Raw genomic sequence first — 22,162 nt, forward strand, 5'->3', positions numbered from 1 at the left:
AATAAGGAAAATTTGAAGAATTCCCATATTGACATTAGATTAAATGACTTCACATTAATTTTATAGTAAGTTCTGGTTTAGATCAACAGTTAACTTACATGTCATTGCCTGTCTGACCTTGGCATTTGGATACGCTTATTTTGGAAGAGAACCAGAGCATTTCAAAATATGCAATAGCTGATTCATTTTGCATATCTACATGTGATAGATATTTTATGCTTAAAACTCCTTGAAATAGAACAGTATCTTCTGAAAATATTTTGGTTTCTCCAAAATAAACTTGAGGACTTAAGCTTTTCATTTTTATGCTGTTTGAATAGTGGATTTCTCTTGATCTTGATTAACTTTTAAATTTTTAATCAAAATAAATTTTATTGTCTTTTAAAATAAAATCATCTTAGTTTGCAACTTATAGTTATTATCAAAATATATATTATATATCAGTATAATTCTGCAAGACTTAAATGTAAATTTTCAAAATCAGATATTATGCAAAAAATCACTTTAACTATCCACAGCATTTCACCTAATTTCCAATTGGTATATGGTTGTATACATGCATACAAGATTTTAAAACATATGAAAGATCATGTTTCCCTTAAAGGAGGCGGTTACATGCAGGCAAAGACCAGTATCAATCTTTCGTTTTCAAACAATTATTTCAATATACACAATTTTGTTGCTTACACATTTCCTGTTATAATTTATTGGTAGATACATACCTGCAGAATGTTAACAGGGCATTCAGACAGCCTTAGACATTATAAATGAGATCTGAGCTTTATTAAATTTTCAAAACAGTGTGGATTCTGTTGTAAACGGCTGTGATTAATAAATCTTTAAATATTCTGTGTGCAGCTGACAGCTACTTTGCGAAACTTGGCTGACTTACCTCCGGCAAGATGCCAACTCATTTGCAATGGTGCAGTCTCTGAGCTCTCTGTGGCGCTAGAGCAGCGTATGAATGATAAGGATGTATGCACCTACATTGTCAGGATATTCAGGTACGTATAGAACACAATGCTATTTCTGCATGCAATCAAGTCAGCGTTACTGCTTCAAGTGACTCAGAGAGGGCAGGATCAAGCACTAAAATTGGAAGATTTACATTGAATTGTTTTTTTAAAAGCTCTGTGTAGTTTTTAATGATTTTGTATGATAATTGTGTCTTTATTAATACTGATAGAATTGTTTAATTGTGGCCATACAAACGTGGATTAATTGTCCCTGTGAAAAATGCTTTGTTGTATTGTGTCATTCTTTGACCCCACAGATTCTGATTGAGATTTTTAAAGTACATTTCTTATATTTTAAAGCTGCATAAATTATTAAGTATTTATTAATCCCATTTTAGGCCATGTTTTAAAAAAATGAATAAGAGAAATTACACAAGCTTAAGTTATATCAGGGACTGTGTATTGTGAAATAAAATACAAAAGAGAGAAAACGTTCAGTGTTCATTGTTTTGAGCTGTCACAGAGTGTTTGAGGAGATTAATCTGTGGGATCAGGGCTGGAGTGTGCAGATGGAAGGCCTGAAAGAATCTCAGTTTTATGAGCAGCTCAGTGGCTGCTTCCCAAGATGTACTTTTTAGAGGGAGATCAGTTTGAGTGAATCACCCAAGAAGATCCTTTTGTAGTCTGAATAGTTTCTCAGTCAAAAATCTTCCAATTACCAAGCACCAACTTGCAATATCCAATGCTAAATGGAGTTGCAAACAATTTAAGGATTTTGAAGAAGTTGTGAAACTGTTGGTAGTTTCAGGAGGAGTTGGGTTATAAGCACAATTTATGAATGCTGTTTTGGAAGAAGTATTTGCCATTGCTGCTTTGTTATTGTATTGAATCATGTTGCCTGTGGCTCCATGTTCATTGAGAAGTCATTCTGCTATGGACTTCTCTTCCTGTTCAGCCCCTCCAAATTATCCATTATGCTCTCCTTGCTAGATGAGATCGGGTTGTACTTTGAGGAGCAGCTGCATACGGGACTATCATTCATTCCTCTCCACAGCTAAAACCAGGCAAATCTGGTCCTTTGCTGTTTGTGCTACGTGTAAAGCGTGTGAATTGCTTCCCCATTTCCATGCCACCTTTTCCACATCTCTCTCTCTAATTTTGTTCCTAAAAATGAGTTGAGTTGTAGCAATGATTACAGAACTTTGAGCATATTTACTTCTAAGGAGAGAGCATTTCTTTTACTTGGCAAATGCCATGAAAAGTGGGGTAATGGGTTTGTAATTAAATGTAATCAATACTGATACTGTAATTCTGACAAGGACACTTACTTGATCTAGAATTCAATATGGAGCAAAAATAATTTGGCTTATTTAAAGTTTCCTACTGCTTCAGGTTTTTTTCTTAAGTTTAGTGAACTGCATGCTCTGAAGATACAAATTAGCCATAACATAAATTTAATTAGCTTCCTGGAAATTGCAGTCACAAAAATAAAAAAATTATACTATGCAGTACAGAGCACAGATTTGAATTTTGTTTTGTCTTCTAGTAATACAGAATGATTATTCTTTTCTCTCAGTCAGTAACTTTATGCAGCTTCTTTGTAGATAATATGTTCAATCTATTCAGATTATTCATTTCTATAAGTCTGTAAGTCTTGCTGTAATTGGTTGTAATTGAACATCAACACAGATATTTGCTGGTTTTGACTACATTGGAAGTAAGAGGTTATCCTAGTTTGTTCTGTTATTGTGGTATTTCTGGTATGACCAAAGCATGTCCAATTCTTCTATTTTTGTAATGGTCAAGGTGAGCAGTGTAGGACTGGAGCAGCTGTTAGGGAATATGCAGAGATAAAATCGTGACTGCAAGAAGGCATGTTCTCCACATTTGCTGGTGAGAGATGTGGTCTGTTAGTGCTGTTGCTGGGCTCTACTAGATGTGCATTAGGAAGGGACCCTTCATTTCCTCTCCTGTCTGACTTTCCATGTCATCTTGAAATTACAGTTCTCCCATTTAACGCTAGGAACTGCTACTGTTAGTATACTGTGCCCATATGGCAGGCAGGTTGGGAAGCTCCTTATGTTCGCTTCTTCCCGTAATTCACTGTGGCAACGATAGCTAGACTTCTCTTGTGCTCTTATTTAACTGCATATGCCTCTACTAGAAGTCAGAGTATTGGCATTCATTTCATTTGTTGGAAAATATGGCTTTGAGAGTAAAAAGCAGAGTAATTCTTTAAAAAATCTTTTGTGGAAAAAAGTACTTTCATACATTTATATTTGATTTTTGTATCTTTGTAGCAAACTTTCTTCCTACAGTGACTTCTGTGCAGCTTTAGCAGACTGCTCCAGATGTTACATCTTATTTTTAGCCCTGCTAAACAAACACCAGAAGCAGCAGGTCAGTTTTTTCATCTCTTGATTTTTATATATTAATCCTCTGATGTGTCTGTGTATTATTGTGTATAAGCTTGTTTCCAGTGACCTACTTTTATGCATTTACCAAATAAAATTTTCAAATGGTTGACAGCATTTCTAAGTAGTAAATAATTGAAAGGAAATAATTTAGATTAAAAATTCAAAGCAATACAGAGGACAGATATTTGATTAACTAGTCTATCCTTTGCATGTGTAGAAAGAGTTCTTTGAGTACTTAATTGTTTTTCTTAGTTTTAAAAAATACTTTTTAAAGCAAATAGTTTATTTGAATATTTAATAGTAGGAAATTGTTGGGATTTCTCCTGCCCTCCTCCCCTGCAAAAAAAGTGTGAATTTTCCAGAGTTAAGCAATTTGAAAGCAGAGGAAAATTTGTTCCTTGATAACTGCATAAGGTATCAGAATGTCTCTCTCCTCTACCAGAGAAAACCATGTGCCTAGAATACTGCACTTGGAACATTCACCTAGAAATAAGTGTTTCGAGTTTGTCAAAATGCCTCGTATTACGAAGTAAAATTATAAGAGTATACTTGCTACCAACTTCATGAGAACTTCAGGGGTCAGGTGTTGCTGTATTGTCCTGCTATATCATAGTGATCTTTCCTAAGTTTACTGGAGCACCAGCCTCTGGGAGTTCGCTGCAGGATCACAGTTTTAAAGATTGCCATGTTGGTAAGAGTGGAGTGCCCCATGTATGGCAAATTACTCAGCTCTATTGCCAGGTAAGATTTAAGAAGAAAATATTTTTTATGTAAAGCATAGATGTTCAAAGGTGTAACAAGGTTTCAAAACATAGAACATTAAATCACATTAAGATTATTCTTAAAAGTAAGGAACTTTCTTGGCTGTTCCAGCATCTAAACTAGTTTGAGGACATTTAATTATCCTATACAATTTATCCCAGGGTTAGTAATTCCTGGAGAATTGTTGGAAGGAGGTCTTTTGTGCTGCTATTGTTAAAGGCAGTTAATGAAGGTAACCAGATCGGCTACGCTGAACAATCTATTCTTTCTCCTGCCAAATACAAAAATAGTTTCTCCCTTTCCTGTTTACCTGCCTCCCTGTTTTCTGTGATAATACACATGGAAGAGGAACAAAGATTAAGTTGTTTGTATTCTTCTAAATGTCTGTTGATTAACATTTCTGCAGCATATCTGAGTATTTCTAGGTTCAGGCTGCTCTTGCATTGTATAGTCTTCAAAGACACTTTAGTAAAACGCTATGCAAACACTATGTGAATAATATAAGAAATATCAAAGGCATGATATTTTACTAGTTTTATAGTTATTTTTCCTTGTGAGCACTGTATTAAAAACTGAACAAATGATGGGACTGGGAATAAGGAGCTTAAATGGAGTAACATCTTCCTCTCAATCTTCATCTGTAATTTTAAGGGGAACTTTTCTAGGCTCCTGAGCTAATAGCTTTGTGTCATAATGAATTGTAGGCTCATATGTAAATTCAAATTGTTTGTTGTCAGGTAGTGTTCAGAATTTAGCTTCTCATTTGTCTACTTTATTAAGTGGTCCTAAACTATATCTTTCTTCACTAGATTAGCATTGCTTTTTGTGTTAAACTGTCAGTTGTTTTATCAAAATACAAATTAGTAAAGAAATATCTTGTGTATTAAAAAAAATTGTTATTATGTTGTGATGATTATATATGCAGTGTCTTCAGAATAATTATTTCTTACTGCAGTTTTTAAACAAGCATGCAACTGTCAGTTGTCAGCTTAGTGAAGCCCTGCAGAAACAAGAAGAGGGACATAGATAATGTAATGCATCACTTTTTCTGTAGTATATAATAAACACTTGAGCTGTGAGGAGTGCACATGTTTTTCCTGAGGTGTAGTTGGCACTGCTAATCTTTCTTTTAAAATGCTGACAGCTAGTGAGTTATAGCATGAGTTGGTATGCGTTGAAAAGAAAACAAGTAACAGCAGTGTGAGTAAAATTGTCTGCTGTGGGAAGAAGCAAAGAGGAGGATAAATCATCATTATTAACTCAAAGCATTAAAAATCCTTAGGACTAAAACCTGATACATTAAGAAAGGAAGTGTATGCGTTTTCTGAATTTTCAGGTTGTATAGTTCATGGGATCAGGTTTTTTTACTGGCCATCATGGCAGCTAGAAACATACTGGGGAAAAAAATAAAAGAAAACCAGCATTCAGACTTTCTCAAGTGCTTTCATAACTGTGACTTTAAAAATAAGCATTAAATATTGTGAAAATAAAAATGTGAGCACTGGAAATAGCATTAATGACTTGCTCCCACACCGCACACTGAATTCCACAGCTGCCACCCAAATAGTCTCTGTTCTTCTCACCACACTGTAGTTTCAGCTCTTTTTTTTCTCAGCTCGTTTTCTCTCTTGGGTAAAAAAGTCAGAAGGAATGGGAAAGTAGTAATTTAACTCTGTGAGAAAGACTTTTGGGGAAATTGAATTGGCAAGACTTGCTAAATTCCATGTGTCATAGTCTTAGGTAAGGAGTAGGGAAGGTTGGAAAAGTTGGATCTGCAAGGTAGGACTGGGGAATTCAGCAGTGCTTTTCTACACATCTGAAGTACATGTTGTGTTGGACTTCACTCGTGGTTGGTTTTGGAGCTTACTTGTGTGGAGTAACAAAAAAATCCTTGGTGGCTGCCACATGCCATGAAAGCTGTCAGAAGTGTTCTTGTAGACCCTCTATCTTGCAGGATGAGCTTTGCATGCTTCTGTTTCTAGTCAGCATTGTAGACTTTTGCCCACCTCCAGAAATCTTTTAACAAGATGCTGTCCCCCTTTCCCAGATCATTATCATCTCTAAGGTTTTCAGATAAGCTATATAAAGGATGACTTTCTGAGGCTGTGGTTAGTGTCATAAGTCACAAGGAGGCCATGCTTTTGTAACAGAGAGGTTGCCTAAAGAGGGCAGTAGCTTCTGTCAGTAAGTCAGGCACTATCTGAGCTTAGGTGGCCTTTTGGGGCCCTGCCAGCTTCCATGTAATCTTTTATCAGTGTACAGTTAGAAGTCTATTTTCAATCCTAAGTGCACAAATACAGGGTGTGATACTAAAATTTGCATAGAAGAAATCTGGTGCCTGTTGTATAGAAAAGTCCATTTATACTCTAGTGTAGCCTACATTTTTAATTAGGAAACATTTGTTAAGTATCTGACATCACTGGATGCAGCAATTGCCTCTTCAGCAAAAGAATAATGGGTCATATGAAAGGTTCATCCAGCCTACTATCCATACTCAGCAGTGGTGAAAATCAGATGCCTAGAGAACAGTAAAAACAGAGCAAGCATATATGATACTTCCAGCGTATACTTACCAAACTTCCAGCTCTTTCCAGTTTGGAAACTTCCTTAGCCAGCTGTGGTACTCTGTATGTGAAATAAACCTCAGTTGACTTCTTTTCCATGAAATTCTACAGTTTCCCCTCTACCCCATATAAACTTCTAACATGTTAAAGAGTTGCCATAACAACTACCCATTGGACAGACAATTCCTTTTGCTTGTTTTGAATTTGGCCTTTACTATCTTTATTTGATACCCTCTGGTTCTTGTATTGAACAGTCGGTGAATATTTAATCCTGTCATTCATTTCACACCACCCCTGACTTTCTACACCTTTATCATATCCTCTTTGAGTTACCTCTTTTCCAGGCTGAAGGGTCCTTGCTTACTTAAGAGTCCTTGCTTACTTAGTCCTTTCTGATATAGAGGCTATTCCATACCATTGTGCATCTATGTTGCTTTTCATAGAACTTTTGACAATCCTGATTCCTGTATCTTTTTTTTGAGATGAGGAAACCAGAACATGGCAGTTAAGACGTGGCCATATCATAGATTTGCATGTCTGCCTAAGTTTATTTACCAGTAATTCCCAACATTTTAGTTGCTTTCTTGACCTCCTGTGAGCATTAAACCCCCATGAGGACTCTGTCATTAACCCCAAGACTGGTCTCCAGGCGGTTATGGTTGGTTCAAAGGCTGTAATTTTATACATAAAAGTATGTCTGCTCTGTGTTTTTCCACACGCATCTTTTCATGTTTATCTGCATTTAAATTTCATCTGCTATTTTATAACCAGTTGACTACAAATCTTTTTTCTGCTCTTCACTCAGCCTTCATCTTTGCTACTTTGAATATCTTAGTGTCATCAGCAAACTCTCCCATATCACTGCTGTCACCCACTTTTCCATGTTGTTTATGGACAAGTTGAACACAACAGGTCCCAGCACAAAACCCTGTGGAATTCCACTAGTCATCTTCCACCATTGCAGGAACTACTAATTTACTCTGATTTCTATCCTCTAATTATTTATCTATACCAGGACATTCTCCCTTACAGCATGACTCCTTAGTTTCACTAGGATTTTGATGGATAACTTTGTCAAAAGTCTCCTGGAAAGCCACATCAGATGGGTCTTCTTTATGTATGTTTGTTGATCCCTTCAAAGAACTCAAGAATTGAGAAGGTCAGAACTTAGGAGTCTCAAAGCTGATTGCGTTTATCTGACTGTCCACTAATTTTATTATTATTTTTATGGTCTCTTCTAATTTATCTGGTACAGACACCAGACTTGAATTTCACTTGGTTCCTTTTCATGTTTGTTACCTTTCCAGTCCTTAGGCATCAAGGCAGTTTTGAGAGGTTGCACATCACAGTTACCAATTAAGCTATTTAATTAATTAGTTCTTTTAGAACTGTTGGGTGATTATCCAGTCCTGGTGATTTGTTACTATTTGTTTTGTCAGTTTGTTCCTTAAAATTGTTTGCGATCACTTCAGTTTTGGACAGATCCTCTGATGAGTCTTCCCTGGAGAAGGCTGTAGCATTGAGATCTCCCCAGTTGCTTTCACAGTGGGCATGAATCAATGCAAAGAACTCATTTAGCTTCTCTGCAATGACATTTTCTTCTCTGAATGCTCCTGTTTTATCCTGATCATCAATTAGTTCTGCAGATGCTGGCAAACTTCCTGGTCCTGATATGTTTGAAAAGATTTGTTATTATTTTTGTGTCTCTTGCATCAGCTAGTAGAACTGCACTAATTTACAATTATAATTTACATGCTGCTTTACCTGTTTGATTTAACAATCACTTTGTCAGAAACAATTTATTAAACGAAGAATAGACTGATGTTGCCTTGTCATCCTCTCTAAGGAGATGTCCAGATTTATCGAGTTCACTGTGCCTGGATCTGCCGAGCTTTCTTCCCAAATGCATCTGCCAGGTAGCAGGTCCCAAATCAGTTTATAGTCTTCTGTGAGCAAGTAGACTTCTGCTTATGAGACTTTTTTCTTGTCTCCCTCCAAGAAAAAGACTTATTTCAGGGCTGTTGAATGTCCTTTTTGCTCTTAGGATTGCTGCAGTGGGGAAGGTTGTCACAGATAGGGCCTGTAAATGCAGAGAATTTCTCCACTGTTTCTGGCTTTATTTATTAGGTGAAGGCTTATCTGCATGCAGTGACTGGCCTTCCTGGCTGTTTTTTTGGCTGGCTTATGGAAAATTCTGTGTTGCACTCCCAGGAGCCCACTATCTGTTTCAGTCAGTCATATAACATAAGTCATGTAATACCCCAAAGCAACCATAGGCTCTTAACAATAGAGCCTAATGCTGCAGCTATGTTTAGTTCAGATATACATGTTTGCCTGTTAAATACTTTGAGAGTATTATTGGTACTCTGCTCAATGGCATCACAGTCTTATGAGATACTGAAGATTTTTTTTATTATTATTTTTATTTGGGGGCGGGGTTGTGGTGGTGTGTTTCTGTATCCATAGCTTGCCTCTAAAAAAATGGTCATCAGTGCTGACATAAGTGTTCTTTGTGTTTCTGTTGCTCACTTCTCCCCTCTGTGCCATCCCTCATTTGGGCTGAGGACAGCTGTTTGTGTGACAGCGTGATACATCACGTCACAAAACTGACCCAGCTTCCAATAACCTTAAAACTGAAAATAAGAACCCCAGTCCTTAGCTGGGTTATCACCTGCATTGCTTTCCAGTCTAGTTTGTTGAACAGCCACACAAATAGTTCCTTGTTCACAAATACTGAGGAAACAATATGGGAGAGGAACCAAACTGTGAATGGAAAGGATAGTGGGTGCTGTTTATGCCACCACTTCTGCTGAAATGCTTGTCAAGGTAATCCTATGAAGAACTTACATAGATAATGTGGTTCTTTCCTCCTACATTTACAAATACATATTTTCAGTTGTATTCCTTCTCCCCGTAGCCCAACGTTATAATAGTGCCTTGGACAATTAAAAAAAGCTATGAAGGGAATATAGTAATTGACCATTAAAGAACAAAAATACAAGATTTTTCTGTTGTGTTTTGTGTGTGCACATGCATATTCATAACTGATCATTCATTCTCTCTGAATTAACATTTTTTTCAAGAAGGAAGTATCCATTTTAGGATACATATTCTGACAACTCTGAAGGAATTTCCCTGCTGATAAATCTGAATAACCACAGAAGGTCACCCTTTCCCTACAGTATGATTTCTGACAGTATGCTGAGCTGATAGTGTATTTGCATATTCCTAATACTTTGGTTGTGATTTTTTTTTTCTTTTTTTGTCTGAAAGAAAAGGCAAAAGTGGTAAGAAAAGTGCAGAATATGTGATATGTACTCTGAACATAAAATGATCAGGAATGTAGAGCTCAAAGTTTGTAGTCAACCAGCCTTCATTGGCATATATCATATAGAAACCTGCTCTTCTGGTGTATCAAAAGATACAAGAGAATGAATGTAATTACTAGGTAGGTAAACATTAGAATATCAAATAAGAATAATAACAAGATATTACTGCTTGATGTGACAGACACTGTCACTAAAATATTTTGCCTTTTTGGTATTAATTTCTACAAAAAATGCTGAAAGCTTGGGAACAGCTCTGAAAAGAGCTAAAAGAATGGTTAGAGTTTAAAAAAACCCCAAGATTAAGCAAATTAATTTATCAGTGACAAAGATCAGACCAGTAAGTTGCCTATTAATAGAATCTGTACAAGAAAGACATTTCTGTTAGTAGACCATCCTTTAATCTAGGAAAAAAGAGATAATAAGAAATAGTGGCTGAAGCTGTACAAATTTAAACTAGTAATAAGAATAAAGAGTTTAACCAGGGAGATCAGTAATAATTGGAGCAATACCATGGGGGATATGGTTTTCAACTTTTTTTTCAATTTGTGATTTCTGAAATTTTTTTTCTTAGAGAGTGTACACTGCTTTTCATTAATGTTGTTCTGGTGACAATGTGCTTGCTTTTCTTCGTTACCTTTCCCAGATCTCCAGATGTCCACAAACAAACCTAAGGACATGAGTTCTTCATTGCTAAAAGTCACTAAGTGCAAATGAACCCTTTTCTGAAAAGTTTACCTAAACGGATCAGATTTTTGGGTTTAGAAATTATTGGGTAGGGTCCTGTGGCATGTGATACATGGAAATAGAACTACATTCTTCTAATGGCCTCTCCTTCTTCTCAAATGCATTCATATTTGCAGGGGAAGGAGGTTCCCTCTTCACTGACAGAGTACTCCCTCCTATCGCTGTTGCAAAGCTTCTCCTCTCTGCTCCTTATTTCAGGTCCCTCAGTCAAGAACTTCTTCCTTTGCTTTTGATAATTCCAGGGTATTCTACACCCATCCACCCCCCGCCTCCTTTTTTCTTCTTTAAATCAAGTTTCATTTTGGTTCAGTTGTTACGTCTGGCTTTGACCAGGAATTTTCACAGCCAGAATGTCACTTCAAGACGAATCCTTACTGTGTTTGGAAGATATTAGCTCCAGGATGGCATAGCTACTGTTATTTTGCCTATAAGTAGACTACCAGACCCTGCAAAGAAAACTCGCAAATTTTCTTTCCAAGGTACATAATAAAGCAGAAATACAAACTTGGAAATGAAGTGTAAATTAGATTTGAATGAGAAGCAGTTCATACTGCTGGGCAGGTGGTAGAATTTTGACTACCTCCATTGAAGTTTGTGTATCATGGAAAGCACATTTCATATACAGCTGGAGATTCAATAGGAACTCAGCTGTTGGCATCTGAATTTTTGTTTTGTACTATCCCTCCCCTTCTGAGGGTCCAGACACCAAATAGACTAACAACAGGTACTTGGCCAACATGTACAAACTCTAGAATGGACTCCCCTCCCTTATTTATCTCATTTTAGTTAGAAATTACTGACCTAATTGGCTTTCCTTTCCTACTGATAAGTAAACCTGTACTTTTTATACCTCTGTTCATCATGCTTTACACTGAAAGGCAGGTACACTTTAATTGCCAGCATAAACTGCTGTCAAGTTCTGTGATTCAGCAAGTACATCGGGTACCTTTGCTACTAGGGCAGTGCAAGGAATAGATTTTTAGAAGTAGATGAGCAAATAAATCTTTCATATCAGTGATCAAATGTATATGTTCCAGTTGTCAGAAAAATAAGAGTTAAATGCTGATAGAGTATGTGGTACCATTACCGCTTTAAAAACAAAAATATCACAGTTTCTTCACAGATTGGAAGCAAAGAAAAAAATCAGTTCTCTTTCTCAAGCTTTTCTTGATACATTTCTTCAAATTTGTTTGTATAAGTGAAGCTGTGTGGTCTCATATATAACCTTCTAATCAGGTTTGGGTATACTCTCTGGACAGCATGTCTCACGTGAGTGCCTCTTTATAAAAAGATGAAATAGCTGAGTGTAATTCCTATCTTTAATTTGTCTTTAGTGCCATACATGTTAAAACCTCCATATTGTATAAACTAATCTGATAAATGTAATTTTTCTGTAAGTGTGCAAGAATGTCTGAAATTCCATATGCGGTTAATACTCCAAACATTAGGAGATGCATAATAATCTCATTTTTTATACTGATTTTTTTGTTATGTAGAGAAAGGCCCATGGGCCTTGTACAGGTTTAGTCTTGCAAGCAGTTTCAAAATGCCATTCATCTTTACATGTATTTCTTTACACAGCAATTCTAAGCTGATGTTTCTTACTCTTGCAGTGCTTACCCCATAAGCATTTAAAAAAAATATAGCCAAAAATAATACAAACCCTTGAGTATTATACTACTCAGGAAAAGATGTACCAGCTTTTCTGTTTGACTCTGGTAGTTAAATATTCACTGGAAGATAATGAAACTTCGGTAATATGCTATTAAAACCGGATGTGCTTAGCTAAAAAGAAGTATTTTATAAGTTTGTTTTGCTAGCCTGTAGGTGGAAAGCACAGTTGAGATCACAATTCTCAAAATATCAGTTGATTGCTGTACGGTACCTGTTTGTCTGTTTTCTGATTGGGTAGAGCTGTTGCTGGGCTGATACTGTTTTGACCAAAATTAGAAAGTCAATATAAACGAGTCAAACTAGACTGCCTGCTTTTTTCAGTTCTCTCTTCTGATTCATCTGTTGTTTGTTTCAAATTCTTACAGCCTTTGTGAATTGGGGGTTGTGCCAGCAAAGGTGAAAGCTCTTAGTGGTTAGTCAGTAAGAATGTTCATAAAAATTTGTCTTGATGACATTTAGATGCTAGCAAAAATATGATGCCTAGTTAAAAAAAAGTGGAAGCGATCATATTAAACACATGGATGCGAGAACCTATTCCTCACTTAAGAGACTGCCTGCTTCTCATATTCAGGGATAGCATTCATCTTCTTGACCCTAGGAGGATGTTATTGCCGATGTCTTGTAGCAGAAGTTTAAGACCTGAAACTTGTTGATGAAGGCATGTATGAAAGAAGGATTCTTTCTGCTCACTGCTTACACATCTTTTTTCCTTCAATATTAGTATATATACTTTAACAAGTTGGACTGTGCCTGGTTAACTTACATTATTAATACCAGGGAGGATTAGAATATCTGTGAATATAACTATTATATTTGAAGAAAAACAGCATGTAAATGGTTTAGCAAAATTCTAGGTTAGTGCAAGTACAGCAGTTTAGCAGCTAAGCGTAGATGGCTGTGCTGTACTTGAAGAAATGCCGTTACTTCACCTGTACTGTTAAGATAAAGCTATGGATGTTTCTTTTTGGAAATGAGTAGGTTTTGATGCAAGTGACAGAGGCAAATGTTTTAATTAGTTTATACTTGGGTTAGTTCAGACGTTCAGAATTTATTTTTTACTTCTTCCATACAGATGGGTAAGAAAAAGATGGGGATGTTGTTGAATGCCATTCAGTTAGGATCCACTAGTCTTGTCACAAAAAGCTATTTCTCAGTATGTCCAAAGTGAAGCAACAAGAGATGCAATTCTATATCCCACTGAAGGGCAGGGATAGAAAGTGCTTTAAGAGAGCAACTTGGTTAAATCATAAGATCTCAAGATACGGTATAAAAATAGAAAGTAGGTCTCATGATAAGCAATGATAAGAATAAAAGTGTAGCAAGAACACGTAAAATGAAAATCAGAAAAAAACAAAGCACAAAACGAGATGCAACTAGAAAGGGACATAAAAAGAAACACAAAAACTTTCTGTAGTACATTAATAGTGAGAAGACAATAAGGAAATAATTGCTGCAATGTTCAGAAGATGAGAATTATTGACATATGCCACTGTGAGTAGTGAAGTGTGGAATGCCTTTTTTTGCTTCTTTTTCTGAAAGGGTTAAGTATGATCAAATGATTAATCTCTAGTTCAGCCTGAGTTCTTTTATCACTAAAAAATAAGCTGGAGCGTATTTAAGCATCTTCACACCAGCTAGGCCTGATGAAATTTACCCTTTGGTGCTCACAAAAGGACAGAAAGGGTAATGTCTCTGGGATTCTTGGAAAGTTACGTAAGATTGCAAGGTTGTAGGGCACCTGTCTTTAAAAGGAGAAAGAGGAGGAATTGGACCATAACAGACCGGTCAGTTTAGATTACATTTCTGGTAAAAATCTGGAACAAATAATTCAGCTATCTGTAAGCAATTGGACTTAACAAGGAAATGAGTAAGAGCTAACATGGATTTAACAATAGCAAATCAAGGGAAAGTAGTTTAACCTCTATGATGCATAACAGGCCTAGAGAAGATGAGAAGGTGGCCGTCTTTGGCCATCACAGCTGACACTTGCTTACCTGAAAGATTAGTAAGCTCTGGCCCATACGATTATTCTGGTTATATAAAGTGCTGCTTTAAGATGTTTTAAGATTACTGTGGGCTTGGTAAAAACAGATGACCTACACTAAGTATATCCCATTAGTAATTATCCCAATGCTATATTAGTTCTGTCAAATGTTTTTGATTTCTTCTGTAAACCGGGTTATGAAAAATAGTAGCATAAAAATTATTTCTAGTTGCTGTATTTGGCATTCCTTCAGTTGTTCAGGACCTGCTGTTAACTGAATTGTGAAGCAAATTAAGTATTATCTTCTTTTTAGGCAGCTAATAGCTTCTGATGTTTTCTGTATAATATGGTTTATTTATTTTATTGCAGGATTTGGTTATCCGTATCATCTTCATTCTTGGTAATTTAACAGCAAAGAATAACGAGGCCCGTGAGCAATTTTTTAAAGAAAAAGGAAGCGTTAACACCTTGATATCATTATTCCAAACCTACCATGAGCTTGATTTGAATGCCCAGAAATGGTACCATGAAAGAGGAGGGGAAGGAAAAAAACACCCAAAGCATCCTTCAGAAGCAGAAGATGTTCTGATAAAACTGATAAGAGTGCTGGCCAATCTCTCCATTCATCCCAGCGTAGGAGCAGCCCTGGCAGCTGCCCATCGTGTTGTAGAGTTACTTGTTACAGTACTAGGTAATAAAATCTATGTTGTGTTTGTTGTCTTTGTTCAGTCTGTAAGGACAGTTTAGGATTTTTCTACTTGACCTTCTTATCTAGGTTGAGCCATAACTAAATCAGTTCCATTGCTAAAATAACAAAGTCAATCTGCTGATATTCATAAACTGTTTTATGTGGAAAGCCTGTTTGAGACAGTGGAAGCATTGCTGCTTTGGTACTGGCTTTTCAGTGTCTGGGAAAGATGTAGAGTGTTTAATTCAGTGATCAGATTTGCAGATATGGTCATTAAGGATAAGCAAACAAATTTTATTTTAAATACATCTCACTGAGAGTTCATATATAAGGGAAGTCTGTTCTTATCAGGTGCTACATAAATGTGTTTGGTGGTGGGCTTTTTTGTAAGGTTTGCAGGTTTTGTGACTGTTCTGGATTAAGTATTCTTTTGTTCCCTGCACCCATAACTTTCAGCCTCCTCGAAAAATTTCTCCTTATTTTTTCTTCTTTTTCAGATTTCCAACCTTTATCTCTTTCAGGTGGAAGAGAGTGTCCCTTTCCCTCCAAATGGAGGCTTAGGACTGCAGTTCCTTTGCCACTTACTGATCCCTTTGTAAATCTAATTACACGCTAGGACTGGGCAGTCTGTTCTCCCCATAAGGGAGTTTGGCAGCGACAAGATACATCTCAAAGAACTCAGTATATTTTAGTGTGTGATGAGAACATTAAATATTATGTAGAGACAATCAACCTGATTATGCTAGTTTACCAGTCTTACGCATCAGCCATGGGGGATTAGAGAAGGCAGACTCACAACTTCATCCATTCTGTCTTAAGCCCTGTAGGAGCTTCCTGGGTTGGAACTGTCATAATCATTGTGTAAGCACTTTTGAGCCTCAAAGCTTCTCTCTGCCACCCTCCCCTCTTCTTGAGCACCGTATCAGTTAGTTTACTACAAAATGTTCTCTCTCCCTATGAACTTACCTCTCTTATTTCCTTCACTCTTGATTTCTGAGGCCAGAAACCTCAGATAAATCAGTATACACAACTTTCAGACTTGCTGGTGTAATTTTACACTGGTTAACATTCTGTCAGGAACTCTGAGAGAGAGAATACTTCAAATATTGTTAAAGAAGTCTTCCCCCGCCAGTTTTCCATGGTACCTGACATTGCAGTATAATAGTCATTGGTATTTCTCCGTGTCTGTCACGCAGGCCTATTTCTGCATGTGGATTCTCCTCAGTTCCATCTTAAAACAGCAAACAAGATCTGCAAAATGTCTTAACTAACTAGATTTTAAACCATGTTGCCTTAGTCACAATGATTTCTGTAGATGAAAAGTTGGAAAGAGTGACTTTGTATTGCCATTTTTGGATCAACTGTTCCTGTTAGCTTCTGCCATGTTACTGAAAAACAGAATAGTTGTCTGTAATAGTGGCCATGTAAACTATGATTCACTTTGCTTCTGAGATATAATGCACTGCTAAGTTAACTCATGTGCGTGTGTGTATCTACATATACATATGTTCTGGGTTTTTTGGTTTTGTTTTTTCGTTTTTTACTATCAGAATACAAGTCAGTTGATGACTGTGAGGAGTTGGTCATCAATGCTGCAACAACAATCAACAATTTATCCTACTACAAAGTGAAGAGTTCTGCTGTTCAAGACAAGAAGCTACACATTGCTGAAAGTAAGGACTTTTAAACTAGTACTTTTTGTATAGCTTTTTGAAAGTGGAAGATATTCATGCTATATTTTGACACTACAGAAAATAAAGACACTGATAGTGTTTTGTGGTATCATATTGCAGCAATATAAAGTTCATAGGGCTAAATTCTTCCCATAATGATTTCTTATTCTCTTGGAACATAATTCTATGACTTGTGTGAAAATAGTTAGGTTGTTGACAAAACCTCTTCTTTTCCTCCCCAAAGGAATTTACCATATTGTTTTCTGTTTGGCAATTTTTGCTAGACTTGTTCAAAATCCATATGCCTGAGCCAAAATAATCATGTTGCTTTTTACTTCTAATCAGAGTATGGTAAGAAAGTTTTTTTCTTCTCAGTACCTTCTAGACCTGCCAAATCTGATTTATGTCTGTTTCTGGCTTATAAATCCATTGGCAGTATAGGAGTTGTGTGATTCTCTCCCCTCTGACAGTGTGGACAACAGTCATATTTTAGTGATGTGTAGGAACGGTGTCTGAGTTCTAGGACTCATTGTGTTAATGTTATACAAAAGGTAGAAAGTCTATGTCTTGCATACCTTTCTGTCTAAATAGACAAGACATGGGGGAGAGATGGAGCCTGAAGTTCGCACAACAGGTAGAATGAGGAGTAGGAAAAAATATTCTGGCTGTCAACCTAGTGCCCTGACTGGTAGACATCATATTCTCTATAGGTAACAGTATGCTGTTCTGTCACGAGTCATTTTATCACCCATAAGCCAGCTGTCTCTTATTGCTAGTCGGAGAAATGTGGAAACAAATGACTTCTCTGCCTGTCCCATTTGCTCTCCCTCTCCTGTTTTTATTGTTAGCATGTGGAACCAGTCCCATAACCTTTCCTCTGCCTGAACTGAGGAGAGAGAAAACCTTTTGATGGAAGACCAGCAGGCTTCCTCCGCCAGGAGACATTTTGAGAATATTTGCTGTTTCATACAAGTGGTGGATCCCAAAGACAAAAAATAATCATTCCAGCTGTCTCTTAAGACAAGTTCAAGGCATGTTCAGTATTGCAACATTCAAAGATGGAAGTAATGGGAATGAAGCCAACCTCTTTTCTATATTTTTTTCTCTCACTTTTCTGTGGTAGAAGGGTTAAGGGTTGACTGATTTGAGTCCTTTATATGATGGACTGATTTCAGTGGTTCACTTCATACTCACAGAAGACTGATAAATGTAACTTCTGTAACATCACTCCTTTGCTGTGCACCAAAAACCTACATGATAGTAGCTCTTCCTAGGAAATGCTTAAGGTCTCATTCTGTCTGCTGAAGTTACACGCTGTTCATATGTGAAACTGCTAAGCAGGAAAGCAGCAAGCAAGTAAATGGTTCAGACCAGGGGCAATATTAAGTAGCTGTTTAGAGAAAATGTGTTTGCTTGTTATAGCAGCACTGAGAGAAAATAGAGCTAATGTCAGAAAATAATTTGAGTTTTAGGAGACATCCCACCATAAGACCATCTGTTCAGGATCTAAATCAATTCTCTTATATATTACAACATTTTTTTCTTCTTTGTCTTCCTGGATTTTCACATGAGCCCACTCAAAACTGTATAGCAAAACTGTCTCCCATTATTACAACTGTGCTCAGGCTATCTTCATAACTCCTCATTTGTTCCTTTGCATTTAGCCCCATATTGGAGCTCTTTGTCTCATCTTCAAAGCCCTACACAATTTAGCTCTTGTTCTACCATCAGCTCACCCCCTTCACTGCAACCAGACAGATAGATGACTGTTCCCATTTATTACATTTATTGCTGTTGCTGCTTGCATTCTGATAGTTACTGATAAAAAGCCAAGCATATGTTTGTGATATACAAGTAATTGTTTTTATTTCATTTCTCTGCAAACCAATAGTACTTTTAAAGCTGTTAATGAGCAACAATATGGATGGAGTTGTGGAGGCTGTCAGAGTCTTTGGCAATCTTTCCCAGTATCATGAGATCTGTGACTTCATCATACAGAAAAAGAGTGAGTGAGTTTTGCATTTGTTGGAGTCCTGTTTTTAAATGTCCATAGTTCTAAAAAGGAAAGACTGTTAATGAGCTGTCTCAGTTAAAGGGTAGAAGCAATCTTCTCTGATGTTTTGCAAATTAGGCAAATGTTAGAATCCAATAGTAGTCATTATAAACACCATTTTATTTCAGTTTCTTTAAAATGGAAATATTGCAGTAGGAAAAATGTGCCATGGTGTGCCTTCACAAAGGTAAATACTACAAAACCTCTGTTTTTCCTAAAGATTATAATTTTGAAATTTCCCTTCACTCCTTCAGTTTCTCAAGTTGGTAGTGATATGGTATGATATAAAATGAAAATCCAACTTAATTCTCATTTAGGTTCATAATCACAGGTTTTTGATTCCCATGTTCGACAGCTTGTTAGCGCTTTGTAACATGCATTTAAGATGTTTGACTGCCTCAACAAAGAGATCTCCTATTTGCCTCTGGGTGAAGTAGGATACAAGTCTTCTCAAGTCCTTTCACTTTGGGTGTCTAAAGAGCTTTGGGAAAAATGGCAACTCCTTGCTATCCACAGAAGGTGTGTCATAGGTTTAATTAAACATCAGTTCACCATAAATTTTTTGTATCTACCTGTCAGTGCTCAAAGTGAGGTGATGTGCCAGAATATACAACCCCTTCTTTCAAGGGTGGACATATCACCACTTTTGGAGGAGCACGTATCTGCAGAGGGAGAACTGACACTTAGTAGCTGGTTGCTGATGAGCTGTCTCAGTCAAAGAACTGAATTTTCCACCTTGGAGAGACTGTGGTGTCAGCACGCCGAGCGCAGGAAGCGTTGGGAGGCTGCCTCTCCATTCGGCAAGACTGACTCCCTCGCTGGGGTAGCCTTCCACTGCCTGCCGAGTTCAGCATCTGCTCCTTGCCTGTCTCGCACAGGAGCCCCAGGCTGCAGCAGTCCCAGCTGGACTTGGTGTAGTCTAGGGCAACCCTGCCACTCACAGGGGTAAGAACTTCCCTCTCTGAGTGCCAAATGCCAAATCCTGGCAGTTTCTGCTGACTGTGCAACTGAAAGGAGGGTGATACTTTTAAGAAATAAGCTGTAATTCAGTTTGATGAACTTAATCTCTTCTGATTGGATTTTCACATTACTTTGATGTATTTTTATAACTAGAAGTTTGTGTGTGGCACTTTGAAGAAAGCTGGTGTTCAGCATGATATAATAATGGCTGTTACTCTGGCTCATATGACTGTTCTACAAATGTCACAGTAATATGCTACAAGGTTAAATTTTTGGGTAGGGTATCCTGCATTTGGCTGCTTTCTAAGTATACATGTTTAATAAGTATGTTGTAATGCCACTTGTATGATAAGTCCGTCTTCCCAGTAATGTTGTTTCCTTTACAATCCAGTATACAAGTTCATGATTGCTTTACTTGATGCCAAGAACCAAGATGTCTGTTTTTCTGCCTGTGGAGTTCTGCTCAATCTCACAGTAGATAAGAACAAACGAGCTCTTCTGATGGAAGAAGGAGGAATTGGAAAGTAAGTTCCTGATTATGCTTACAAAAAAGGCAAGTTTCAGTAGTTTGACCAAAGAGTTTCAATCAGATTCTTTTTTATTGGAGCCAATAACTTGTAATAAAGATACATACTTAATAGATATTCAGCATCTAATGTTCTTCAAGAAAAAGCCTTTCATATTCTTTCATATGTTTTTTGCAAAAGCATTACAGTGGTTTAACCTACTGCAGAGCCAAGAACCACAGAATAATTTCCCAAAGATCCTCCTGATACAACCAGCAGAGGAGAGTACCATACAACAAAGCAACTAAAACGTGGCTTTGCAATAGCTGCTATGCTTGACTTAACTGGATCCTATGTGGGCTACAGTTAATAGGCACCATTAATGTGTATCTGTTGTAAGTATGAAGATTACTTCAAGAACTATGATACCCCACATGGTCTCCTGCAATTTTGTAACTACTTAGTACTGCTGGGAGAACTATCTGATGTAGCTGTGCTCGGCAGAGAATAAATCGCTCCTGAGAGGCCTCTCTGAGAGTTCAAGTTTAAGGCACTTGTATCGTAAGTGGTATTAGATCTTGAAAAACCACTGTGGATGCAACACTTGTGGCTTTGATGTTCAGATAATAGCGGATCCAGCTTAATTGGAGCAACATGAAAGATCATGTTCCTATGCTTGTAAAGCAGTTGATACAACCCACATTTATGGAACAATATACCTAGCTTTGAAATGCTTTCTTGTTCATACATCATATAATTACTTTTTTATACATGTAAACAATGCATAGTCTGCTGATCCTTCCTTCCCATGTTCTAGTTAACTTACAAAATATAAAGCTGAAAAAGAAGAATAAAAATAAGTTACAGGTGAATTGAATAATAAATGTGAGAAATTTCTATTATATAGAATATAGAATGTTATGTAGAATATAGAATCATACAGAATATAGAATTTTCTGTACTCTCTCTGAAAATTTGTGAAGAAGGAAGGAAAAACAGTAACAGTATTGAACAAATCTGGAGAATTTAGAAGTGATTGTTAAGGAGGTCATCCTGACTGTGCCAAACCAGCTCTGTGGATTTTTGGAAATGAGGTTATCGTACCAATATATAGTGGCCCTAATAAAACATGGAATTAGTCTCATCAGAGAGTTAAACTTCAAAAAATTAGGGCAAGTTCTTTTGGCTTTTCGTTAGATGCCTCCCAGTCTTCCACAATGACTGCCTTCAGAGAGGAGAGAAAAAGCAAACCTCTTTTTGGTTGCTTTTCAATTACTGCTATTTTCAGCCATACCTGAATGTAATAGTTATCCTGTGTTCCCTTTACTAATCACCAGATTATAAATCTCACAGTGAAGCAGAGAAGTGAGGGAAAGAGGGGGCCGTAGGGTCGGGGAAGAGAACAGCAGTGAAGGATTACTATTAGAGAGGTCGCTAGGGACAGCAGGTGAAAAACAATGTTTACTTCTGCTGCCCCAGGACTTGTGAACACTGCTGTTTGGAACTCTGGATGGCTACTGTACGTAAGCTGGTGCAGGCAGAAAAGTTATAGCTTAATTTCAGAGTCCTGCTTTTGATCTAGCCTGCATTTGGTGCTTGCAAGGAAGTGAGATTAGAAGAAAGGTCAAGAACCTAATGGTCCTTAATAAACTGGCATTTCTGAGAGGAGTCCGTTGGGAGTGCAGGCTGAGGAAATACAAGAAGGGGCGAGATCTGCAAAATAGTCAGACTTCACTGAACGTAAGAGGTAATTCTGTGAGTCATGGAAGTACCAAATTCCTGTGGATTTGTCTTCTGGTCAGATCCTCTGATGTGTAATAAGCTGGACATTCTGACTGAAGCTTTTTCTGCA

General features: G+C 37.1%; 1 protein-coding gene across 5 annotated transcripts in view; it reads left to right on the top strand.

The window, feature by feature from the left end:
* The window catches only part of ARMC2 (armadillo repeat containing 2), a 69,319-nt gene that overhangs the window by 41,350 nt on the left and 5,807 nt on the right, over nt 1-22,162 (top strand). For 4 of the 5 annotated variants that reach the window (XM_075498513.1, XM_075498515.1, XM_075498514.1 and 1 more), the window contains 6 exons: nt 859-1,004; nt 3,257-3,356; nt 14,800-15,121; nt 16,669-16,791; nt 18,683-18,796; nt 20,196-20,328. In XM_075498513.1, the coding sequence (XP_075354628.1) occupies nt 859-1,004; nt 3,257-3,356; nt 14,800-15,121; nt 16,669-16,791; nt 18,683-18,796; nt 20,196-20,328 (938 nt within the window). The remainder of the gene's footprint in view (nt 1-858; nt 1,005-3,256; nt 3,357-14,799; nt 15,122-16,668; nt 16,792-18,682; nt 18,797-20,195; nt 20,329-22,162) is intronic. The other variant, XM_075498516.1, reaches the window with a different exon arrangement.

Source organism: Mycteria americana, chromosome 3 (assembly GCF_035582795.1).
Source record: "Mycteria americana isolate JAX WOST 10 ecotype Jacksonville Zoo and Gardens chromosome 3, USCA_MyAme_1.0, whole genome shotgun sequence".
Classification (NCBI taxonomy): domain Eukaryota; kingdom Metazoa; phylum Chordata; class Aves; order Ciconiiformes; family Ciconiidae; genus Mycteria; species Mycteria americana.